At 44.8% G+C, this 24323-nt stretch overlaps 1 protein-coding gene across 2 annotated transcripts in view; it reads right to left on the bottom strand.

Annotated features, from left to right (window-relative positions):
- Positions 1-1827: 1827 nt before the first annotated feature.
- LOC109879435 (beta-1,3-galactosyltransferase 1) overlaps positions 1828-24323 on the bottom strand; it is a 124099-nt gene continuing 101603 nt past the window's right edge. For both annotated transcript variants that reach the window (XM_020471607.2, XM_031792516.1), the window contains one exon: positions 1828-4264. In XM_020471607.2, coding sequence (XP_020327196.1) covers positions 3006-3995 — 990 coding nt within the window. In that variant the 5' untranslated portion in view covers positions 3996-4264 and the 3' untranslated portion in view covers positions 1828-3005. The remainder of the gene's footprint in view (positions 4265-24323) is intronic.

The following is a 24323-nucleotide window of genomic DNA, read 5'->3' as shown; positions in this document are numbered from 1 at the left end:
CAGTTTGCCTTCTCCGTCTGTCTGGCTGATGCCTCCATGTCTCCCATGTCTTCCATTACTACAGTATGTTATTCCCAATTGTTCCGTTTGTTGCACAACACTGAAAATATAACTGCAATCTAAGGAACACAAAACGAGTCATATAGTGAATGCGTCACCTGTGAGTCATTTAATAGAAAACCGTCAGCTAAATGGTCATACGACTGAACAAGCTCTGGGATTGAAGGTAACACGTAGTAAAGTGGATGCATTTAGGATGGAGCAAAGCCATCAAAACACCATTTAGAATCGACAGTACTAAAAGTACAATTACATTTCAAGGGGTTTCAAGTGATCACAAGTTAACCGAATAGATTTTCTACCAGAACAGCATCTGGAAATACTCCTATTGTGAGGAAAACGGTTAGGACATAGAGATGTGTCTGTCCCCAAAGATTTCAAGTCCATATTGTTTGTGAGAACACTGTAAATGTTTTACCACAGAGTGTCATTGTGTGTTCAACATATATACTGTTGAGAATCCCCTTTTGTTCTATATAGAATCTATCTAACTTCCCAGAGGCTCCTAGCAGCTCCCAGGAGCCATGTTGGTAAACTTGTGTTTCAAAGTGTTCTCACCTCACACACACCTGTCTGCATCTGACAAACCTGCTCTCACTGATAGGAAGAACCAATTACTGGAGCTCTATTCATACATCACACACGCGCACGCACACGCACACGCACACGCACACACACACACACACACACTTGTCTGCATCTGACAAACCTGCTCTCACTGATAGAAAGAACCAATTACTGGAGCTCTATTCATACATCACACACACGCGCACGCACGCGCACGCATGCACACGCACACACACGCACACACACACACACACACACACACACACACACACACACACACACACACACACACACACACACACACACACACACACACACACACACACACACACACACACACACACACACACACACACCTGTCTGCATCTGACAAACCTGCCCTCACCGATAGGAAGAACCAATTACTGGAGCTCTATTCATACATCACATATATGCGCACGCACACGCACACGCACACACACACACACACACACACACACCTGTCTGCATCTGACAAACCTGCTCTCACTGATAGGAAGAACCAATTACTGGAGCTCTATTCATACATCACACACACGCACACGCGCACACACACACACACACACACACACACACACACACACACACACACACACACACACACACACACACACACACACACACACACACACACACACACACACACACACACACACACACACACACACACACACACACACACACACACACACTACATGTTCATGTTTTTAAATGTCTGTAATGTATGTGTTGGACCCATGTACAACTAGCTGTCGACATTGGCTTTGGCTAATGGGGAACCTAATTGAAAAATCAAAACACACACACACACAGCTCTACAGATGAGCAAATGTAAATCTTGAGCATTCAGCTGAGTAGTTCAGAGTCATAGCATGAAGGCGTTTCTCTGAGTAGTTGTTCATGGCGTGTTGACAGCTTTACACAGAGAGTTGTGTTGATAGGCAATCTTAATGAGCGCCGAACATGTTTCCAATTCATTACCTGACACACTGCAGCTACAGAGAGGGACTTGGGTAAAGCTGAAGTCCTTAATTCAGGTATAAATAGGTATTTGTCAGTCCACTGCATGTATTGAAATAAAAACCCATTGAATAATTAAACAATATTATAAACTGTCCTCTTATTAGGACATAATAAATGACAGACTTTAAAAAAATACGTATGAAAAAAGGGAATACACTCTCAAATGAAACACGTCTTTAATGTAATGCAGCCGTTGGTTGTGTCGTCCGTCCGGTTTCAAGTAATAGAAAATATAACACTCTGCCGTCTGTCTCGTCACCGCGCGGCTTAAAGAGCGGGGGGAAAGAATTGCGCCTCACATACAGATGGAATAACATTCACCAGGGAATGCATGTGGTTAATGCCGTTACATCGCCATTTGTACCGTCCCATAAAATTACGGGTGTCCAAGAAATGAAGCCATTCTCTACCTAGTACAATACAAAGGACTCCAGATCCATAGTAAGAAAATAGGTTTGATCTTTAAAACAGCATATTACAACCCAATTGCAGAGGCATGTATGTCCGTCGTGTCACACAGTAGGTCCATTGAACTGTTAGTCTCCTGTTCTAACAATCTTAGATCATTCCAATGAACACTCAATCTATGTCTATTGTGAACTTATCATGGTCTTTTCACTATGACAACATCTGTTGCGGTACCAAAACAGTACATCCCACAAATACATCTTTATTAAATATACAAAGACTGGAAATTAAGAGTGGACATTCATTATCAACCTAACTGACAGCAGAACGTTTACATAGGTTGTATATCTTGGTATTTCTTATCATCCCTACTACTTCAGTAATAGGGCCAGTTGTTCTGGAAATTAGCAGCATTGCCTACATAGATTAGCCTAATAGCATCTGAGCCATTCTGTCCCACTGCTAAGCGTCTACCTCTGTGTTTTAGTGATTTCATCTCATAAACAACATATGGTGCAAATGGCATACTGTTGCATTGTGGGACATTATTTGATTTTCATAGAGTGGATTTTTTAAATCAAACATATTTCAGAAAATATACAGAATTATTTGATTTTCTAAACTGTGGCCTTTAAACTCATCAATAGGGGGAGAATGCAGGAGTTACAACAGCAGAGAGAAACCTTGGTCTGATAAAGAGGCTTTTAGCGAAGCGTCTCTTGGACTATGCAAACGGCCAGACGGTTATTGTTACAGTACTATTCCCTCAGGGTCATGTGCTGTACAGTGACAAAGAAAAGCAGAGATAGGAAGAGGTGGAAGGGGCAGAGGAGGAGGAAGAGAAGAAGCAATAAAGAAGAAGAAGAAGAAGGAGAAGAAGATGAAGAATTCAGGACCTCTTCACATTGGCACTAAATGTAGGTAGCTGATTAACACTTGAGGTGTTTCTTGCTGGTCATGTCATTCCAGATGCGGTGCATCTCCTCCGGGGAGATCTGGTGGACCGTTACGACCCGTCGGTAGCGGCACAGACTGTAGGCCATCTTCCAGTGGTTGAAGCCACTGTTCTGGAAGGGGTGGATGCCCAGTTTACGAAGGCACAGCCCCACGTACACATCCTCCAGGTGGAGCAGTCTGGTGTGCAGGGACGTCTTGTAGATGAGCTCGGCCACATCCGCCGAGAACACGTACCCAGTGCCCGAGCAGAAAGGCGGGTACTTAGTCTCAGGGTAAAGGTCTCTGGGCATGTACCACTTACTGCGCATGTCTCTGATCGGACCTCCGTTGATGACGTAGCCCGTGAAGTAGCGTCTCCGCGGCTTGCTGGCGGGCTTGAGGAGGTTGTAGACCAGGTTCTCCATGTTAACGTAGATGTCCGAGTCCGTCTTGAGGACGTACTGTGCCTTGGGGCAGAAGGTGGCCACCCAGCGCATGCCCATCAGGGTCTTGAGGGTGAGGTTGTGGTAGGAATCTATGAAGTCCTCCACCACGACATCGTGGAAGATCTGGCTCTCCTGTTCCACCATCTGGTTGAGCACCGGATCCGTGTTCCTCCCAAGCAGGAAGAGTGTGAGGACGCGAACGCCATCGCCGAACGTGCTCTCGTCGCCCCACGTCTCTCGAATCGCTTGACGTGCATCAAACTCCTTGTGGGTGGTGCTGATCAGGATGACTAAGAAAGGTGCCTCCGTCTCACACTTCTTGGGCTCGTTGATGACAAAGTCGAAGGAGTGCGGGTTGAGCGGCCGAGTCCGTATATTGCTGAAGGTCACGTTCTTGGTGAGCTTGGTCTTCTGGCGGATGGGGATGGACAGCTGGCCCACGTAGGAGGTGGAGGGACGGGACAGACTCAGGTACCAGAGAGCGCTAGCCCAGCAAACGACCGTCAACAAGTATAAGCAGCTGACCTTTGAAGGCATTTCTGTTTACTTGGCGCGTGTTAGGAGCATTGAGAATGTCAAGAAGGTGGAATCTCCATGGGTGGTCCTCCAGCTACTTCCAGCGGTGCAGCATGATGCTGCCTCCACGAGACGCTTGACATTAATTCAGTACCCTTGACTGCTTTAATACAGCCTAGTGGTGGGATTCTGGTTGAAAAGGAGGGTTGTCATTTTTCCTCAATGCAGCCATTGTACTATTCCTTTCCATTAGGGGCGTTTCCTTGCATTCTTCTCGCCAGCACTTGATTCTGGACAGAAACAGATAAAAAACAAATTAGTCAAGCCTTAACAAGAATGCTTCAGAACTCATTGGCAAAATTAGAGTATTTACATGCGTGGAGTTATGAGGAGGGTTAGTATGAGCTTAGAAAAACATACGGAAATATCCTCTTTGTTTGTTTCCTATAATCACAGATAACAGATAACTCAACATGTGAGACGATCTCTATAGCTTTAGGTGCGTGTATACTTCTCCAAGCCGTCCTCTGGCGGTATGTTTATGGCCTGCTTTTTATTCTTCTTTAGTTCTGGCTACTTTGTGTTTACAAACACTGTTTATCTCCGCGTGTCCTTCCCTCGCTGCATACGCCGTGTCAAATCAGCAATATCACTCTTACTCTCTGAAAAGTCTCCTCAAGAAGAAACACTCCCGAGGGAAATGCTCAGCATCCTCTCTTTCGCTCTCTCTGTCTCTGTCTCTGTCTCTCTCGCTCTTCTTCCCTCTTTCCTTCTCTCTTTATATCTCTCTCTTCCCCTGCCTCTCTCTCTCTCTCTCCTCTTTCTCTCTCAATGACACAGTGATCTTGGCATGACGGGAAATATTGTTCAGTAATGAGCTCTTCCTCGCTTGGTGGAATAGGTACTGTAGCATCCAGAGAAATAATGCACCAATGCTCTGGTGCCATTATTAGGAATTGTATGGCACTTTCATGGGCATATAAGTATGCACACACGCTGCTTTTTAGAATGGTTTATCATAATAGTGGCTTTGTGACGGGGAAAAATGAATCACAAAATAACCATTGTTTCGCTTCGATGATGAAAGACATGATTAAAGAAAGTCAGCTCTGATAAAAGCCCACCATGCTCAGTGAGTGTTTCCATCACAGACAGCAACAGCATTGACTCTGGATCAAAGCGAAGAGTGCATTTTTCCATCATTACAGTAACAAGAAGTGAGAGGCACTCTACTGGATTTTACTCAGGGAACAGGCACCTGTTGCTACCGACAGTGAGACTACTGATTGTGGTGTGGAATAAAAAAAAATAAGTGTCTCTTTATGTGTGTGTTGATGAAAAACTCGTATTAGGAATGAAAGAGAGTGTAAAAAATAACAGACGAAAATAACAGTTTTCCACCATACAGAGAAATAGAGGTAACTGCCAAAATAAAGGAAACGCCAACATAAAGTGTCTTTATAGGGCGTTGGGCCACCACGAGACAGAACAGCTTCAATGCATCTTGGAATAGATTCTACAAATGTCTGGAACTGGCTGGAACTGAACTCGATATCATTTTTCCACAAGAAATTCCATCATTTGGGGTTTTGTTGAAAACGCTGTCTCAGGTACCACTCCAGAAACTTCCATAAGTGTTCAATTGTGTTGAGATTTGAAGACTAAAATGGCCATGGCACATGGTTTACATAGTTTTCATGCTTATCAAACCATTCAGTGACCACTCGTGCCCTGTGGATGGGGGCATAGCCATGGTAACCAAAATATTGGCCAAAATAATGGCCTGTCCAGCATTTTTATGCATGAGCATGATGGGATGTTAATTCCTTAATAACTCAGGAACCACACCTCTGTGGAAGCACCTGCTTTCATTATACTTTGTATCCCTCATTTACACAAGTGTTTCCATTATTTTGGCAGTTACCTGTATGTCAAAACCAAAGATGAATCCCACAGTATGTGCCCCTTTTATTTGTCACAAAGATAATCCTTTGGATAACGCAATATGGCATCTGTGCATCAACATAGGGGAACAGTTGTATTCCTGTATCCAAAGGATTATCTTTCTGACAAATAAAATGTTCAGAGGTTCAGAGGGCTGAAGTCCATGTCTTTTGGAAATGAACATAGTTTTTGACGTAGTCGAATGCTGTGCTGCGTGATTAAAGGAAAGTCCTGTGGATATCCCACAAATGTCATTTTGAGTGAGATGCTCAAAATGGTGAGATGGTCTCATGATTTCTTTAGATTAGCCTGACTTCGCAGTTCTGAGTTGGGGTCCTGCCTTATCTGTCACATTTTGAGAGTGGCGACGATGACATATATTCATGTTCTTTATCCCATCTCTTTCAGTGGCAGAATGATCTATTCTATGTCCTCATATTTCCTGTCCTCCCATCACTTTTCACTGGGAGTTTAATCCATCTCATCATGTTTCCCTACCTCTCTCCCCTCTTCTCAATCATTCCTCCACCATCTCTGTTTAGCACTCTCTCCCTCTCTCTCTCCCCATTGTTCGCCATCATTTCTCCTCCGTCCCTTCCTCTCCCCCCTTCGTTCTCTGTCATTCTTCTCTTTCTATCACTCGCCCTCCTTTTTCCCAGTGACACTGTTGATCCCTCTCCCCATGCTCCTCTGGGCCTCACCCACTGCAAACACACAGCTTTGTTTTCGCCACCCACTATAAACCCTTCAATCTCTATGGACACCTCGGGCTGCTTCCTCTCATCCATCTCTCTATTCCCCTCTCTCTTTTAGTCTAACTCCACCACTAAATCATCTGCCCTCCCTGACCTGCTTCGTCCCGTTCACTCTATTTGTCTCTGAGCGAGAGAGCAATAGAGAGAGAGCGAGAGAGAGAGAGAGAGAGAGAGAGAGAGAGAGCGAGAGAGAGAGAGAGAGAGAGAGCGAGAGAGAGAGCGAGAGAGACAGAGAGAGAGAGAGAGAGAGAGAGAGAGAGAGAGAGAGAGAGAGAGATGTTTTGCTTGCTTTCCTTCAGTCATTTCCTTGGGATTGTACTGTACAATTCCTTTAATTATTCTCTCTTGGATTGATTCTTTGTGCTTGAGATCACAGTGTCAGCCGATTCTGATAAATGGTACAGGGAAAGTAGTACTAGAAACCTGCTCTTCTCACGACAGACGGACTTGTTACATGTATTCATTCCACCCCTCCTGTTGAAGTAGCTTCTTTTTTAGAGAGAACACCTTGACCTGCAGATGCTATTTGAATGAACAGGATATGAACAGGATATCATTGCAGTATCATATTCATGTTTCTCCCTGATTCTTGGATTGCCATTACGGAAACGGAAAAGACAGGCTTTCAATTGAGCTTTGTTGAACTTTTCCCCAACATTCAATTAAAGAAGAATAATAATACTTTTTTTTTTCCCTTTCACCCCCTTTTTCGTGATATCCAATTGTTTAGTTGTTACTATCTTGTCTCATCGCTACAACTCCCGTACGGGCTCAGGAGAGATGAAGGTTGGAAGCTATGCGTCCTCCAAAACACAACCCAACCAAGCCGCACTGCTTCTTAACACAGCGCGCATCCAACCCGGAAGCACCAATGTGTCGGAGGAAACACCGCGCACCTAGCGACCTGGTCAGTGCACACTGCGCACTGCCCGCCAGAGGAGTCGCTAGTGCGGGATGAGACAAGGATATCAGGATATCCCTACCGGCCAAACCATCCCTAACCCGGACAACGCTGGGCCAATTGTTCGTCGCTCCATGGACCTCCCGGTCGCGGCCGGCTGCGACAGAGCCTGGGCTCGAACCCAGAGTCTCTGGTGGCACAGCTAGCACTGCGATGCAGTGCCTTAGACCACTGCGCCACCGGGAGGCAAGAAGAAAATTTTTTACAGAAAATGTCAACAACAAAAACAAAAAATCCTTACACTCAATAAAACTTAGTTTATCTTCTTCTCTTCACTCAGTGAAGCGTTGTTATTTCCCAAATTAAGTCTTTGGTGTAAATTACAATAGAAGCCTATTAACATCAAGCAACAGCCGTCTTTGACAGATGTGAGATATTGCATTGGTTGTCATGACAGCAGGAAGCAGACAGTAAAGGCTTGTGTAGAGAGAAAGTGAGAGAGAGAAAGAGAAGGGAATGAAGAAAGAAAGAAGAAAGAGAGACACTGTCGTCCCACCACGCCGCAGCCCTGTCACCGCCCCTGACTGACAACTGGCAGACAACAATGCACTCTGGGTAATTGAAAGGAAGTCCCGTCTTCACACTAGACAGGGTGGGGGCTGAAGAGATGGGGGAGAAAATGCAATGCATCTGGCTGGATTAAACCATTCAGCTCTAAATCACCACACACATCCCCCTTCCTTGAGGAACTCAATTTAGCAGCCTTAGATATCATGGCTCACCCTCTCGTTGATCTACTGCTTTGGCCTGACGCCTAACACTCCTCTCCTCAGTGTGTACGTTTTTGTGTTGTTCATTTGTGTGTGTGTGTGTGTGTGTGTGTGTGTGTGTGTGTGTGTGTGTGTGTGTGTGTGTGTGTGTGTGTGTGTGTGTGTGTGTGTGATAATAGACAACCACCCTGTGATGTAAAAGCCTGGAGTCAGTTAAAGGTCTTCTCCTCCCAGAGAGAGTGTAATATACTGACTCTGATGCGCCACAACATTAGACCAGCCTGGTGGTTACTCACTGCTGAGGGCCTCTCTTTTCGTCCTCACACCTAATTAACTGAAGTTGTTATTTAAGCGGATAGTGACCTTCGTTAGAAGGGTGCGATTAGGGACGGACAATTCAAAACAAGAGTTCAGGTAGAGGCTATTGTCGAGTAGACTGAGAAGACGGAGTATTTCAGAGATGGGCTTCAGCTCATAAAATGAGAGGAACATGCCGCTTTATAATAAATCATACATCACATCTATGGGCACATCCATCAAATGCCGAACCAAAGGTAGATGTCTCACACGGCCCTGTCCAATTTACTGATCTATCTCCAGATAAAAGGAGGAAAGGGAGAAAAATACATAACTACCCCTACAGATCTGATGCCTACTCTTATGAGCAGAGCTGTCAACATATCTCTTCATGAAAGAAGCTCCTGTCTCCCTGTGATTATCTGTATCGGAAACCAGGTCAAGAACTGTAACATAGAACTGTAACATAGAACTGTAATATCAGTCAAATACCAATCAAATCAAGGAGTACGAAAGGCAGATTTAAGACTTAAATGGAAATCCCCTTACTTCCAAATAGAATATAGCCGTTTCAGATATATTGTTAGCCAGACATGAAGTCTTGCTGTCAATGAGGTATGTCTCAGGAAAGCTACTGCTCCAACTATGGCAAATCTCAAGAGACCCACTTTTCTTTCTCTTTCAAATGCAAACCTTGGAGTCAGTCAGATGGCGGCTTCTTGGGAATGCAGCACTGTAGGCCCCCATAGGCAGCGATACAGTGACATGGATTAATGCAAGGCAGCCTATCAACAGCCACCTTATATCTAAGACTGGACCCGACCCTATAGTAATTACATGGGCAGCAGTGGAGGCTGCTGAGGGGAGGACGGATCATAATAATGTTTAGAACGGAGCGAATGGAATGGCATCAGACACATAGAAACCATGTGTTTAATACCATTCCACTGATTCCGCTTCACCCATTACCACGAGATTGTCCTCCCCAATTAAGGTGCCACCAACCTCCTGTGATGGGCATCTACACATAGTGAGCAGCTGGAGTAAGGGGAAGGTAATTGGGGTGCTCAGTGTCTTGAAATTAAATGAGTGTGCTGCAGGTTTCAGTTATAGATCTGTCATTCTCACTGAAAGCAAGTCTAAGAAGCAGTTCTATGTGCACTATTTCTATGCTTCCCGTTCTTAAGATTCGTTTTTGCATCTTTTACTTTCAGTTTTGTTCACCAGCTTCAAACAACTTAAAACACAATATTTTTGGTTATGGAAAATATATTTCACACAGGTTTAGATAGTACAATGATTCTCTACAGTATACTTGCTTGTTTTGTCACATAAACTGAAATTATGACAATTTTAGCAACCAGGAAATGGCGGAGCGATTTCTGCATAGTGCATCACCACAGAAGCATAGCATGACAGTATTTGGGACATGCAAACAAATCAGGGCCCCAAAGTATGTGCTCTGTGATTTAAGGAGTAGGTCAAATGGTTGCATAGTGAACTACAAATCAGGGCCCTCATCGCTCCCCCCATATGGTACTGTGTGTAGGTGTAGAGTAAATCAGAAAACAACCCATTATTTTTGACATTCTTCCAAGCTTCTCTCCTCCACCAATTGGATGTTGCTGTGAATATTGTGAAGATGTCATTCTGCTTTCCTGCTGTTAAATGGTGCGTGAAGGTCCTGATGGAGGCTGAATTAATAAGCTTTGATTAGTGTTAAATTAAAATGGCATTGATAAAGATTCCCAGTATGGTTCTAGCCTTTGTGTATTCTCCTGATAACAGATATAATTGAATGATTGTTGGTAAGAAATAATTAACTTAAGGCCGCACACTCCACTTCCTGGTCTGTATTTTCTGCGCAGGCACTGTTTCTGTAGGGGCCACCTCAAATATCTCTGGTCTCCTTATCAAATCTGTTAAAGACAAACAGATGCTGGCATTATTGGCACAGACTCATCATTCAGTACCACCTTGCGAGTACACTATATGTTTTAACTGTGAGTCGCTTTGGATAAGCATACCCTAAATTACAAATAAATTGGAAATTCTGAAGAGGGTTTTGTAAGTTGGAATCAGAGAGACACTGTTACTGTTTGAGGATGGAGGGAGAGAGAGAGAGAGAGAGAGAGAGAGAGAGAGAGAGAGAGAGAGAGAGAGAGAGAGAGAGAGAGAGAAAGAGAGAGAGAGAGAGAGAGCGAGAGAGCGGACAGCATCAGTAGTCTGTCCACAGCACCAGGACCTGTGCTCTGGCATAAATTGGAAATGACAACTTGATTCATGCCGGTGATATATTTTACCGTCCGACCGGGTGACATTCTTGTCATCTAATATCCGAGACTTGCTGTAGCGTTCCAGAGACGCGACGGGACGTAAATGCTGGGTCCAAAAAGGACACAGAGGATTTTCGTCTGTCTTTGGTAGACTAATGAAATAGAGCGAAAAGCAGGCCCAGAAAATGGAAGGGTATCTTTAAAACCTGTCGATACACCGAGAAGGAAGTACAGGATGTTTTATTTTATCAATAGAGTAAAAGCCTCCAGCTAAACATGTCGGTGACAGAGACCTTCAAAACCTTCTCTCTCAGCTTAGCTATACTGTATATTCTGGAAGTTTGAACTCTCATTATCTGGTATGGTATGTTGGATGTAAGCTAGTTGAGGTGAAATAAGCCATGGGCAAATGAGAATGGGGAACACTGAAACCACAGGAGGCTGGTGAGGGGAGGACGGCTCATAATAATGGCTGGAATGGAGTGAATGGAATGGTACCGAATACATGGAAACAACGTGTTTGATGGGTTTGATACTGTTTCATTCATTCAGTTCCAGTCATTACTATGAGCCCGTCCTCCCCAATTAAGGTGCAACCGGCCGCCTGTGACTGAAACGTTCAGACTTCAAGACGACAATCACTTTTCTGGCATTGACCTATAAAAGATTGAGTTAGTTAGGGAGAGACAGGTTCCAACTCAGTGTGCCGATTGTTATTTTATTCATGTCTATGAACAATAGAACAGGACGAACAAGAACTGCTAATTTGGATACATTATTTTACCCTTTAAAAGAAAGTGAAAATCTGTGCTTATAATTCAAAACAGATAATTTGTTCTCAAGAGCCACTCCTGACAAAATGAAAAATACAGGCGAAACATTTCAGGAAATAATTGAGCTTAAGCTAAATATATTCCAATGTATAAATATTTTACACACACACACACACACACGCGCGCACACGCACACGCACGCACACACACACACACACACACACACACGCACACGCACACGCACACGCGCACACGCACACACGCACATACGCACACACGCACACACGCACACACACACACATTTTTGCTTAGCTAAACATCTGGAGGCCTGGGTGAAGGAGAAGTAGCACCAACCAAAACATAAACTCAGCAAAAAAAACAAAAGTCCCTTAATCAGGACCCTGTCTTTCAAAGATAATTAGTAAAAATCCAAATAATTCCACAGATCTTAATTGAAAAGGGTTTAAACACTGTTTCCCATACTTGATCAATGAACCATAAACAAATAATGAACATGCACCTGTGGAACGGTCGTTAAGACCAATTAAGGTCACAGTTATGAAAACTTGAGACACTAAAGAGGCCTTTCTACTGACTGAAAAACACCAAAAGAAAGATGCCCAGGGTCCCTGTTCATCTGCGTGAATGTGCCTTAGGCATGCTGCAAGGGGGCATGAGAACTGCAGATGTGGCCATGGCAATAAATAGCAATGTCCGTACTGTGAGATGCCTAAAACAGCGCTACAGGGAGACAGGACGGACAGCTGATCGTCCTCGCAGTGGCAGACTGATAGAGGAATTCTAAATTCCTGTATGTTTTGTAGCCAAAACCAAATTCGCACTCTTTCTAATTCATTAATGATTTGTAAGTTCATTAATTATGCATGAAGTAGATTGAGACCAGTCTTAAAAGCCAGGTAATAGCGTTTAATTCAAGAGAGTACTGAAGCAAAATACAAAGAACCTTACATTTTAAAGAGAGGACATGAAATGACATCATCAGTTTCTCACACTCTCTCCGGGTCGGATCTGTGGATCACACAATAGCACAGTGTTTTCAGGTCTGGAGATGTATTCTACTCCCCTCATAAACCAGACATTCCAATCTGTCTAAAATATATCTTCTCCTCCACTAACGGAATATCAAGGACCATTCTTATCAGTCAGAAAATATATATCATCCCTCTCCCTTAAACTTCCCGCAAGGTACAGACAAATAATTCGTTTTACTTACATTTTCAGTAACAGCTTAACCAAGAGCCCATACATTTCATACCATAACATAATAGTATTAGAATAAATGGTTCTAATTGAAATGTATACATTATTAATCATTTCAACCATAATTTCCTCCAACACAGACCACATGTAACAACAACTGCACAGGATCGGTACATCCGAACATCACACCTGCAAGACAGGTACAGGATAGCAACAACAACTGCCCGAGTTACACCAGGAACGCACAACCCTCCATCAGTGCTCAGACTGTCTGCAATAGGCTGAGAGAGGCTGGACTGAGGGCTTGTAGGCCTGTTGTATGGCAGGTCCTCACCAGACATCACCAGCATCAACCTCGCCTATGGGCACAAACCCTCCGTCGCTGGACCAGACAGGATTGGCAAAAAGTGCTCTTCACTGACGAGTCGCAGTTTTGTCTCACCAGGGGTGATGGTCGGATTCGCGTTTATCATCGAAGGAATGAGCGTTACACCGAGACCTGTACTCTGGAGCGGGATCGATTTGGAGTTGGAGGGTCTGTCATGGTCTGGGGCGGTGTGTCACAGCATCATCGGACTGAGCTTGTTGTCATTGCAGGCAATCTCAACGCTGTGTGTTACAGGAAAACATCTTCCTCTCTCATGTGGTACCCTTTCTGCAGGCTCATCCTGACATGACCCTCCAGCATGACAATGCCACCAGCCATACTGCCACCAGCCATACCGAAGAGCCCGGATCAAAGCGTGTTGGATCGGAGGGTGAAGGCTAGGGCCATTCCCCCAGAAATGTCTGGAAACTTGCAGGTGCCTTGGTAGAAGAATGGGGTAATAGCACAGCAAGAAATTGCAAATCTGGTGCAGTCCATGAGGAGGAGATGCACTGCAGTACTTAATGCAGCTGGTGGCCACACCAGATACCGACTGTTACTTTTGATTTTGACCCTTTATCCAGGGACACATTATTTCATTTCTGTTAGTCACATGTCTGTGGAACTTGTTCAGTTTATGTCTCCGTTATTGAATCTTGTTTTGTTCATACACATATTTACACGTGTTAAGTTTGCTGAAAATTAATGCAGTTGACAGTGAGAGGACATTTATTTTTTTGCTGAGTTTATGTGCCCAGATAATACCCCCTCCGGTGCCATTACCAACCCCCTGTGCTGTGCAGCCCAGACACAGCAACAGATAGAGCTTCACCAATAAATGAATGAATGACATTTTATTTTCATGTCAAATCGTCCTTTCACAGTGAGAGTGTACTAGGAATTATCACAGGCACCATCTCAGTGCTCATGGGTAGAGGCAGGCACGCTGCGAGCACACTGAACACATCCCATTATCCAGCACAGCTGAAACACCACACCTGTCCTGATAACATCCCAGCTCCGTACAATAGGCTTGCTCCGTCTCACACCCTCTTACACACACGGACACGCACCCACACCCACACCCACACTCTCTCGCTCTCTCTTTTTCTCAACATTGCTCCATCCTCAGTCTTTTTCACTTTACACCCATGCACAAGCACGCACACACACTCTCTCTCCCTTGCTCCATGTCGGTGCTGGAGGCTGACAGGGGTCCTGTTAGTCGCTCTGATGAACCTGGGAGGGGAGCTGTAGCTGTGTTTGGGCGGTGTTGAGGCGCTGAGCAATGGCTGAGGAGGCTTATGGCAATTACCCTGTCGTGTCCTCCTCTCCGTGCCAGACCATGCTGCTGCTGACACAGCCAGGCACGGGACAGCCAGGCAAAGGGACAGGACAAGCTGCGCCAGCATCTCTTTTCTCACTGCACTACTCCCTGAGAGGGTGCTGAAAAGCTGCATAACCTGAGTTGAGGTGTGTGAAGATAGATGCTCTGTTACGACAGCAACACCGCACACATACAGTATAAAGTCATGGGTATAATCAATTATATACTGTCTTTGTGCATATAATCAATGCACACACACACACACACACACATGCACATGCGCACACACACACTATGGTACACACACTCGTCCCAGTGATATGTCAACCTGAGTACAATAAGGGTAAAGCATTTCCAGTGACTCTCTCTGAACCTAACCCGACAGTAACATGTAGCAGCTCCAGGCTGCAGCTGTGGAGGAGATGTTACATCGTTACATCTGACTACCCAGCATGGTGCTCCACTGGTAAGGAGCTGTCGCTACATCTAACTACCCAGCACAGTGCTCCACTGGTAAGGAGCTGTTGCTACATCTGACTACCCAGCATGGTGATCCACTGGTAAGGAGCTGTCGCTGCTACATCTGACTACCCAGCATGGTGCTCCACTGGTAAGGAGCTGTCACTGTTACATCTAACTACCCAGCACGGTGCTCCACTGGTAAGGAGCTGTCGCTGCGACATCTAACTACCCAGCATGGTGCTCCACTGGTAAGGAGCTGTCGCTGCGACATCTAACTACCCAGCATGGTGCTCCACTGGTAAGGAGCTGTCGCTGCTACATCTAACTACCCAGCATGGTGCTCCACTGGTAAGGAGCTGTCGCTGCGACATCTGACTACCCAGCATGGTGCTCCACTGGTAAGGAGCTGTCGCTGCTACATCTAACTACCCAGCATGGTGCTCCACTGGTAAGGAGCTGTCGCTGCGACATCTGACTACCCAGCACGGTGCTCCACTGGTAAGGAGCTGTTGCTGCTACATCTGACTACCCAGCATGGTGCTCCACTGGTAAGGAGCTGTCGCTGCTACATCTGACTACCCAGCACGGTGCTCCACTGGTAAGGAGCTGTCGCTGCGACATCTAACTACCCAGCATGGTGCTCCACTGGTAAGGAGCTGTCGCTGCGACATCTGACTACCCAGCATGGTGCTCCACTGGTAAGGAGCTGTCGCTGCTACATCTAACTACCCAGCATGGTGCTCCACTGGTAAGGAGCTGTCGCTGCTACATCTGACTACCCAGCATGGTGCTCCACTGGTAAGGAGCTGTCGCTGCGACATCTAACTACCCAGCATGGTGCTCCACTGGTAAGGAGCTGTCGCTGCGACATCTAACTACCCAGCATGGTGCTCCACTGGTAAGGAGCTGTCGCTGCTACATCTGACTACCCAGCATGGTGCTCCACTGGTAAGGAGCTGTCGCTACATCTAACTACCCAGCACGGTGCTCCGCTGGTAAGGAGCTGTCACTGCTACATCTAACTACCCAGCACGGTGCTCCACTGGTAAGGAACTGTCACTGCTACATCTGACTACCCAGCACGGTGCTCCACTGGTAAGGAGCTGTCACTGTTACATCTGACTACCCAGCACGGTGCTCCACTGGTAAGGAGCTGTCACTGCTACATCTAACTACCCAGCACGGTGCTCCACTGGTAAGGAGCTGTCGCTGTTACATCTGACTACCCAGCATGGTGCTCCACTGGTAAGGAACTGTCACTGTTACATCTGACTACCCAGCACGGTGCTCCACTGGTAAGGAGCTGTCACTGCTACATCTAACTACCCAGCACGGTGCTCCACTGGTAAGGAGCTGTCGCTGTTACATCTGACTACCCAGCATGGTGCTCCACTGGTAAGGAACTGTCACTGCTACATCTGACTACCCAGCACGGTGCTCCACTGGTAAGGAGCTGTCACTGTTACATCTGACTACCCAGCATGGTGCTCCACTGGTAAGGAGCTGTCACTGTTACATCTGACTACCCAGCACGGTGCTCCACTGGTAAGGAACTGTCACTGTTACATCTGACTACCCAGCACGGTGCTCCACTGGTAAGGAGCTGTCACTGTTACATCTGACTACCCAGCATGGTGCTCCACTGGTAAGGAGCTGTCACTGTTACATTTGACTACCCAGCATGGTGCTCCACTGGTAAGGAGCTGTCACTGTTACATCTGACTACCCAGCATGGTGCTCCACTGGTAAGGAGCTGTCACTGTTACATCTGACTACCCAGCATGGTGCTCCACTGGTAAGGAGCTGTCACTGTTACATCTGACTACCCAGCATGGTGCTCCACTGGTAAGGAGCTTCACTGTTAAATCTGACTACCCAGCATGATGCGCTACTGGTAAGGAGAAGACCATAAATAAATGATTAAACTTGTCAGATCCACTCAAGCCTGATCCTTCAGGAAGTGGCTTGGGAGGAGGTGGTGGCGGGGGACACCGGAGGATGTCAACAGGTTAGAGGTGGGAGGATTAGATGGAGGGCGTGGGTTGGAGGTGGGGAAGGGTGTTACAAATGTTATCTGTCTTTGTGACTGATACAGTGAATTTGATTTAACCCTTATTTTACCAGGCAAGCTGAATGGGAACGTATTCTCTTTTAAAACAACGACCTAGGGAGTAGCTGCAGGTGAGAGGAGGCACACACACAGACAGATACACACCCCAGAGAAAACATTAGACATTAAGATCGCTGCCCCCTCTGCCCACAGGCAAACAGATCTATATGTGTCCTTGAACACTGTTCAAAGAACAGGCCGTAACCTTTAACATGGTCTATGTTTGACTACAACATGCTTCAAGGCAAAACAGAGTTATGGGGAGTGAGTGAGCGTGTGTGATGAGAAAGATATAGGTTGTGAGCGAGTAATAAGTGTGTGTGTGCGGTATGTGTGTTTGGTAATGGAAGGGTGTGCATCGAAACACCCTTTTTGACTCCGAATGGCCATGTTACTATGGCAACAGGCTGGGCGAGGCGAGGGAATGTTCTCAATAGGAGAGTTCTGACACTGTGACGTGATCTGAATGCTCCCGCATGATCAGTCGGACTCAGAACGATGTCTGTTCAAAAGAAAAGCCAACTTCCTCTTGGGTTTGGGCAGACCGGTCCTCTGATTTAGCCCAATAGACAGAGAGACTCGGGAATATTAGGCAACACTGGAACCACAGTGTGGGATCTATGTCCATCGGTGATTAGGAGAGCGTCAGGACTGGTTATATCAACGACTGACAGGAACAAATCAGGATGTACACATTTCAGGTTTAATTGATAGGAAACTATGTATAATCTACTGCATTAGCAGGTTGAATACATTTTCAGAAAAACTAAAAAAATCAGCTCAATAATATCATTATTGTTCATCCTCTATGGGTATCACATGATAAAGCCATATGCACCAGCTTAAGCAGCCTTGAATATAAAGAGGACTTAAATATATGCTGATACAAACACGTCACCAAGCAAAGATTGGCACAGCACATTGGGTAGAATAATTGGCACAGCTCTGAATGAATATTTTACTATCTTCTGGACTGGTTCCCTCTGCTGAACGAGGGGGATCCGCAACACACTTCTACTGAGAGCTCCGTCTCAAATCCCTGACCATTGTTTTTAATGAGTGCACTCCATATGTCTTCTTGTGAATGTGTGTGTGTGTGTGTTCGTGGGCTCCCTTAACACTGTTGACAGCCATTGATACAGCACCAGCTTCACCGAGTGTGACTGGCTGTCACGGTGGAAGGGGACATTCATTCATCGGAGACTGATGGAGGGGGACTGGCTTTCCGCCGTGACGGATCGATAGAAGGAGGCGTTAGGGAGAGACACCCTTTGAAAGACACCAATACAGCAGCCAGCAGGCAGATACTGTGGGAACTCTTCAAAGAGCACTCAGTGGAATCTTAAAGAGACTGACTGGTGGGAGTTGTCTGACTTTGAGGAGGAGGGAGGAAGAGTGAGGAGGAAGGAGGGAGGAGGACTGAGAAGAGCCATCATACTGTATCTCGCTGGCTGGCGTGATTCATGTTGAGATCGGAGAGGGAGGCTGTTCTACTTTATGAGGCCCCCGTTAGCTTTTACTGCCTGGAGTGAAGGGCCATGCAATCTGTCCTAAGATGGAGCCACCATGGAGAGATAGGAGGTTTGCTTTCGCGGCTTGGGTTCAGCTCTTGTCTTGTTGCTGCTTCCGAGTTTATCATCCATATACAGTACCAGTCAAAAGATTGGACACATCTACTCATTCCATGGTTTTTCTTTATTGTAGAACAATAGTTGAAGACATCAAAATCATGAAATAACACATATGGAATCATGTAGTGACCAAACAAGCGTTAAACAAATCAAAATATATGACATATTTGAGATTCTTCAAAGCATTCACCCTTTGCCTTGATGACAGCTTGCACACTCTTGGCATTCTCTCAACAAGCTTCAAGTGGAAATCACCTGGAATTCATTTCAATTAACAGGTGTGCCTTGTTAAAAGTTCATTTGTCGAATTTCTTTCATTCTTAAAGCGTTTGAGCCAATCAGTTGTGTTGTGACAAGGTAGGGGTGGTATAAAGAAGACAGCCCTATTTGGTTAAAGACCAAGTCCATATTATGGCAAAAACAGCTCAAATAAGCAAAGAGAAATGACAGTCCATCATTACTTAAAGGCATGAAGGTCAGTCAATACAGAAAATGTCAAGAACTTTGAAAGTTTCTTCAAGTGCAGTCGCAAACTATCGAGCGTTATGATGCAACTGGCATTCATGAGGACCGCCACAGGAAAGGAAGACCCAGAGTTACCTCTGCTGCAGAGGATAAGTTCATTAGAGTTACCAGCCTCATAAATTGCAGCCCAAATAAATGCTTCACAGAGTTGAAGTAACAGACACATCTCAACATCAACTGTTCAGAGGAGACTGCGTGAATCAGACCTTCAAGGTCGAATTGCTGCAAAGAAACCACTACTAAAGGACACCAATAATAATAAGAGACCTGCTTGGGCCAAGAAACACGAGCAATAGACATTAGACTGGTGGAAATCTGTCCTTTGGTCTGATGAGTCAAAATTTGAGATTTTTGCTTCCAACAAGCGTTTCTATGTGAGATGCAGAGTAGGTAAACGGATGATCTCCGCACGTGTGGTTCCCACTGTGAAGCATTGAGGAGGTGGTGTGATGTTGTGGGGTGCTTTGCTGGTGACACTGTCTGTGATTGATTTAGAATTCAAGGCACACTTCACCAGCATAGCTACCACAGCATTCTGTAGCGATTCACCATCCCATCTGGTTTGCGCTTAGTGGGACTATCATTTGTTTTTCAACAGGCCAATGACCCAACACACCTCCAGGCTGTGTAAGGACTATTTGACCAAGAGGTAGAGTGATGGAGTGCTGCATCAGATTACCTGGCCTCCACAATCACCCGACCTCAACCAAATTGAGATGGTTTGAGATGAGTTGGACTGAGTGAAGGAAAAGCAGTCAACAAGTGCTCAGCATATGTGGGAACTCCTCCTCCAGGTGAAGCTGATTAAGAGAATGCCAAGAGTGTGTAAAGTTGTCATCAAGGCAAAGGGTGGCTACATTGAAGAATCTCAAATATAAAACATATTATGATTTGTTTTACACTTTTTTTGGTTACTACATGATTCCATATGTGTTATTTTATAGTTTTGTTTTCTTCACTATTGTTATGTAGAAAATAGTAAAAATAAAGAAAAACCCTTGAATGAGTAGGTGTTCTAGAACTTTGACTGGCACTGCACATGTATCAGCTGTATCTGGAGTGACACTGTTAATCAGATTGTTCTTTCTAATACTGATCCATCTGCATATTATATAAGTTAAGAAAAAGGTGGAGTATATTATATACTGAACAAAAATATAAACACAACATGCAACAATTTCTAAGATGTTACTAAGTTGCAGTTCATATAAAGAAATCAGTCAATTGAATAAAGTTCATTGGGCCCTAATCCATAGATTTCACATGCCTGGGAAACAGATATGCATCTGTTGGTCACAGATAATAAAAGGTAGTGGTGTGGATCAGAAAACCAGTCAGTATCTGGTGTGACCACCATTTGCCTCATGCAGCGCGACACATCTCCTTCGCATAGCGTTGATCAGGCTGTTGATTGTGGCCTGTGTAATGTTGTTCCACTCCTCTTCAATGGCTGTGCAAAGTTGCTGGATATTGGTGGGAACTGGAACACCCTTTCGTATACGTCGATCCAGAGCATCCCAAACATGCTCAATGGGTGACATGTCTGGTGAGTATGCAGGCCATGAAGGAACTGGGACATTTTCAGCTTCCACGAATTGTGTACACATCCTTGCGACATGGGGCCGTGCATTATCATGCTGAAACATGAGGTGATAGGGGCGGATGAATGGCATGACAATTGTCCCCAGGATCTCGTCACGGTATCTCTGTGAATTCAAATTGCCATTGATAAAATTCAATTGTATTAGTCCGTAACCCAATGGGGCACTCTGTTCACAATGTTGACATCAGCAAACCACTCGCCCACATGACGCCATACACATGGTCTGTGTTTGTGAGGCAAGTTGGACGTACTGCCAGATTCTCTAAAATGACATTGGAGGCGGCTTCTGGTAGAGAAGTTCATATTCAATTCTCTGGCAACAGCTCTGGTGGACATCCCTGCAGTAAGCATACCAGCATAAGCTCCCTCAAAATTTGAGACATCTTGTCGCATTGTGTTGTGTGACAAAACTGCACATTTTAGAGTTGCCTTTCATTGTCCCCAGCACCCGTGTAATGGTCATGTTATGGATTATCTTGGCAAAGGAGACATTCTCACTAACAGGAATGTAAACAAATTTGTGCACAACATTTGAAAGAGGTAAGCTTTTTGTGCATATGGAACATTTCTGGGATCTTTTATTTCAGCTCATGAAACATGGGACCAACACTTTACATGCTTTGTTCACATTTTTGTTCAGTGTATATAGTTGATCTTTGAAAATGACAGGCAGTGGAGCTGTCAGATGAGTGGGGCACGGGGACGACGACACTGAAGGTCTGTATTGTGCGTTATTTCTCAGACAGGTAACGTGAGAGAGGAGCCATGGTGAGTTTGCTCTGTGATAGAGGAGAGTGAGTCGAGTGTTGAACGTGTCGAGGGAGTTAGGGTAGAGGTAGCACCTCCCTGAGGTCTCAGAAGGAGAGCAGGGTGTGGTGTATGTTTAAATTGGACCAGTCTGAGAAACCGATGTGTGTAGACTAGAGACAGGAAGCTGTCAAAAAAATGCCTTAGCCGGAAGTAGGAAGTAGCAAGTAGGAAGTCATTAAAGCGAGAGGTGGTGTGGCGTCCCTCTCATCCCTTTCTTGGGTCTCTTCTCGCCCCATCTTTCTATATTTTCTTTCAGTCTCATCTCTCTCTCTCTCTCTCGATCGCCCCTTACCGGAATCCCTCCCGTCTCTCTCCTTTCTCTTCCTGTTTCTCCTCATCTCTCTCTCTCGATCACCCCTTACCGGAATCCCTCCCGTCTCTCTCCTTTCTCTTCCTATTTCTCCTCATCTCTCTCTCTCTTGACCCTTACCTGAATCCCTCCCGTGTCCCTCCTTTCTCTTCCTGTTTCTCCTCATCTCTCTCTCTTTCCTCCTCGTTCACTCTCAGGGTTTTTTCACCTTCCAATCCAAGAGGTTCTTCTAATCTCTCCTTCTCCTGCTCTTGCTTTTGTTGCTCTACTTCGAAATGAAGTACAAAACGGTCTGCAGTTGTGATTGGTACAGCAGTGTCTGCTATATTGGAACAGTGAGTTCTTTTGAGGTTTACTTTATGTTAATTATATTCCTCTGACTCCCTTCTCAGAGTGCTACTTAACAAGTCTGCTCTGCTTCTAAATGCAGATGGGAAGGTTTACCATTATACGATGCAAATACAATTAATAACATTCTTTGTCAGATAAATTACACATATTAAACCAAGTAGAGAGAAAAGGCACCAGGTTAGTTAGAACTCCTCTTCTCATTTGAATATTTGCATACCCCCCCCCCCCCCCCCCACCCCCGTTCCTATTCAGCAATAAATATAGTTGTGATATCGTGATCGATCAAAACAAAAAGGAACGATCGTGACTAGTAGAGTACTTGTCTTGTTTCTAGGGCTATTAGCGTTTTGGCTATTTTGAAAGGATCTGTGTATAATCAGGCCACACAACACATTATCCAGTGATGGGAGTGGTAATTATGGGCTGTAATAGGGGCCAATTAGGATGACTCTTCAAGCTTTACTCTGTAATGCTTTGTTTCATTCCTCTCTCCACAGTGGCATGTGGTTTTTCCTGTACTGTGAGGGCTGCTGTTACTGTGGTAGAGCTGGAATAATGTGATGTCGGTCAAGTCCTAGTGTAACCGCGCCTATTTCTATTGTTCTATGATGAATAGTATTTAATTTATATATTGTTTAAATTTAACCTTTATATAACTAGGCAAGTCAGTTAAGAACAAATTCTTATTCACAATGACGGCCTACCCCAGCCAAATCCAGACGACGCTGGGCCTATTGTGTGTCTACCTATGGGACTCCCAATCACAGCCGGATGTGATACAGCCTGGAATCGAACCAGGGACTGTAGTGACGCCTCTTGCACTGAGATACAGTGCCTTAGACCACCCCTAAACGTAGCACTATGATCAAATATCATCACAAATATGATGTTTGATACTGTTGTGTCTATCCTGTTTGACTCAAATCAGGAAGAGAACACAATTTTAGGTACATTTGTGATGTAGCTTGAATGCCTCAAAGACCGGTATAGGAAGGTCCCCAACAAGCTCCCTCTGAAAATCAAGCTACAAGATACCCACTTGTTACCAGACACTATGATATTTTTCAAAAACTCTCAAAAAAAGTTTTTGTTACTTTGTTAGTACTTTTATTTTATTACTTGATGATGTGATTATTTTACTTTGTTACTTGTATTTTAAAGCACTACACAAATAAAGTTGTCTCCCCTTCCTCCCCCCAGTATGTCCTCTCCTCCTAGGCTGTAATGTGAAAGACACCTCCCAGTGTGTGTCTCATCCAGAGGCTGCATGGTGTTGGAGAGATTGTGTCTCTGGAGCTCAAGGCCCAGGCAGGGAAGGATTCACTACTGTTCTCTAAGAACTCTGAAAATGTACAGCTCAAAACACTCTGTCGCTTTTCAAAACTAGATTATATTACTGTGTGTGTGTGAGAGATAAGAGAGAGGGAGGGAGATAGAGAGAGAGAGAGAGAGAGAGAGAGAGAGAGAGAGAGAGAGAGAGAGAGAGAGAGAGAGAGAGGGGAACAAATTACAAACATTTTCATTGCCATTGAATAAATCAGTGGAGACAGTTGATGAGGAAAATAACCAAATCAATAATGCAAGCAAAGATAATATCCTAGTTTAATCAAAGTTCTCATCAAACACATCTTTTAATTAACAAAACACTTTTTTTTCTCCAGAGATGCCAATGTGTAGAACTGGTTTTAACCCTAGTGACTCAAAGTCATGTTTTCCATCCACAATGACAGTAGAGGACAGTAGCCACTCTTTCAAGACGTTCAAAACCATGACAACGGCATACTGTAAGAAGAGTAAATAACATACTGTTAACTTCTTATGGCTGCAGGGGCTGTATTGAGTAGCTTGGATGAAAAGGTGCCCAGAGTAAACGGCCAGCTCCTCAGTCTCAGTTGCTAATATATACATATTATTAT

This window comes from Oncorhynchus kisutch, linkage group LG16 (assembly GCF_002021735.2).
Source record: "Oncorhynchus kisutch isolate 150728-3 linkage group LG16, Okis_V2, whole genome shotgun sequence".
NCBI lineage: Eukaryota > Metazoa > Chordata > Actinopteri > Salmoniformes > Salmonidae > Oncorhynchus > Oncorhynchus kisutch.
This window is presented reverse-complemented; position numbering and strand designations above follow the sequence as displayed.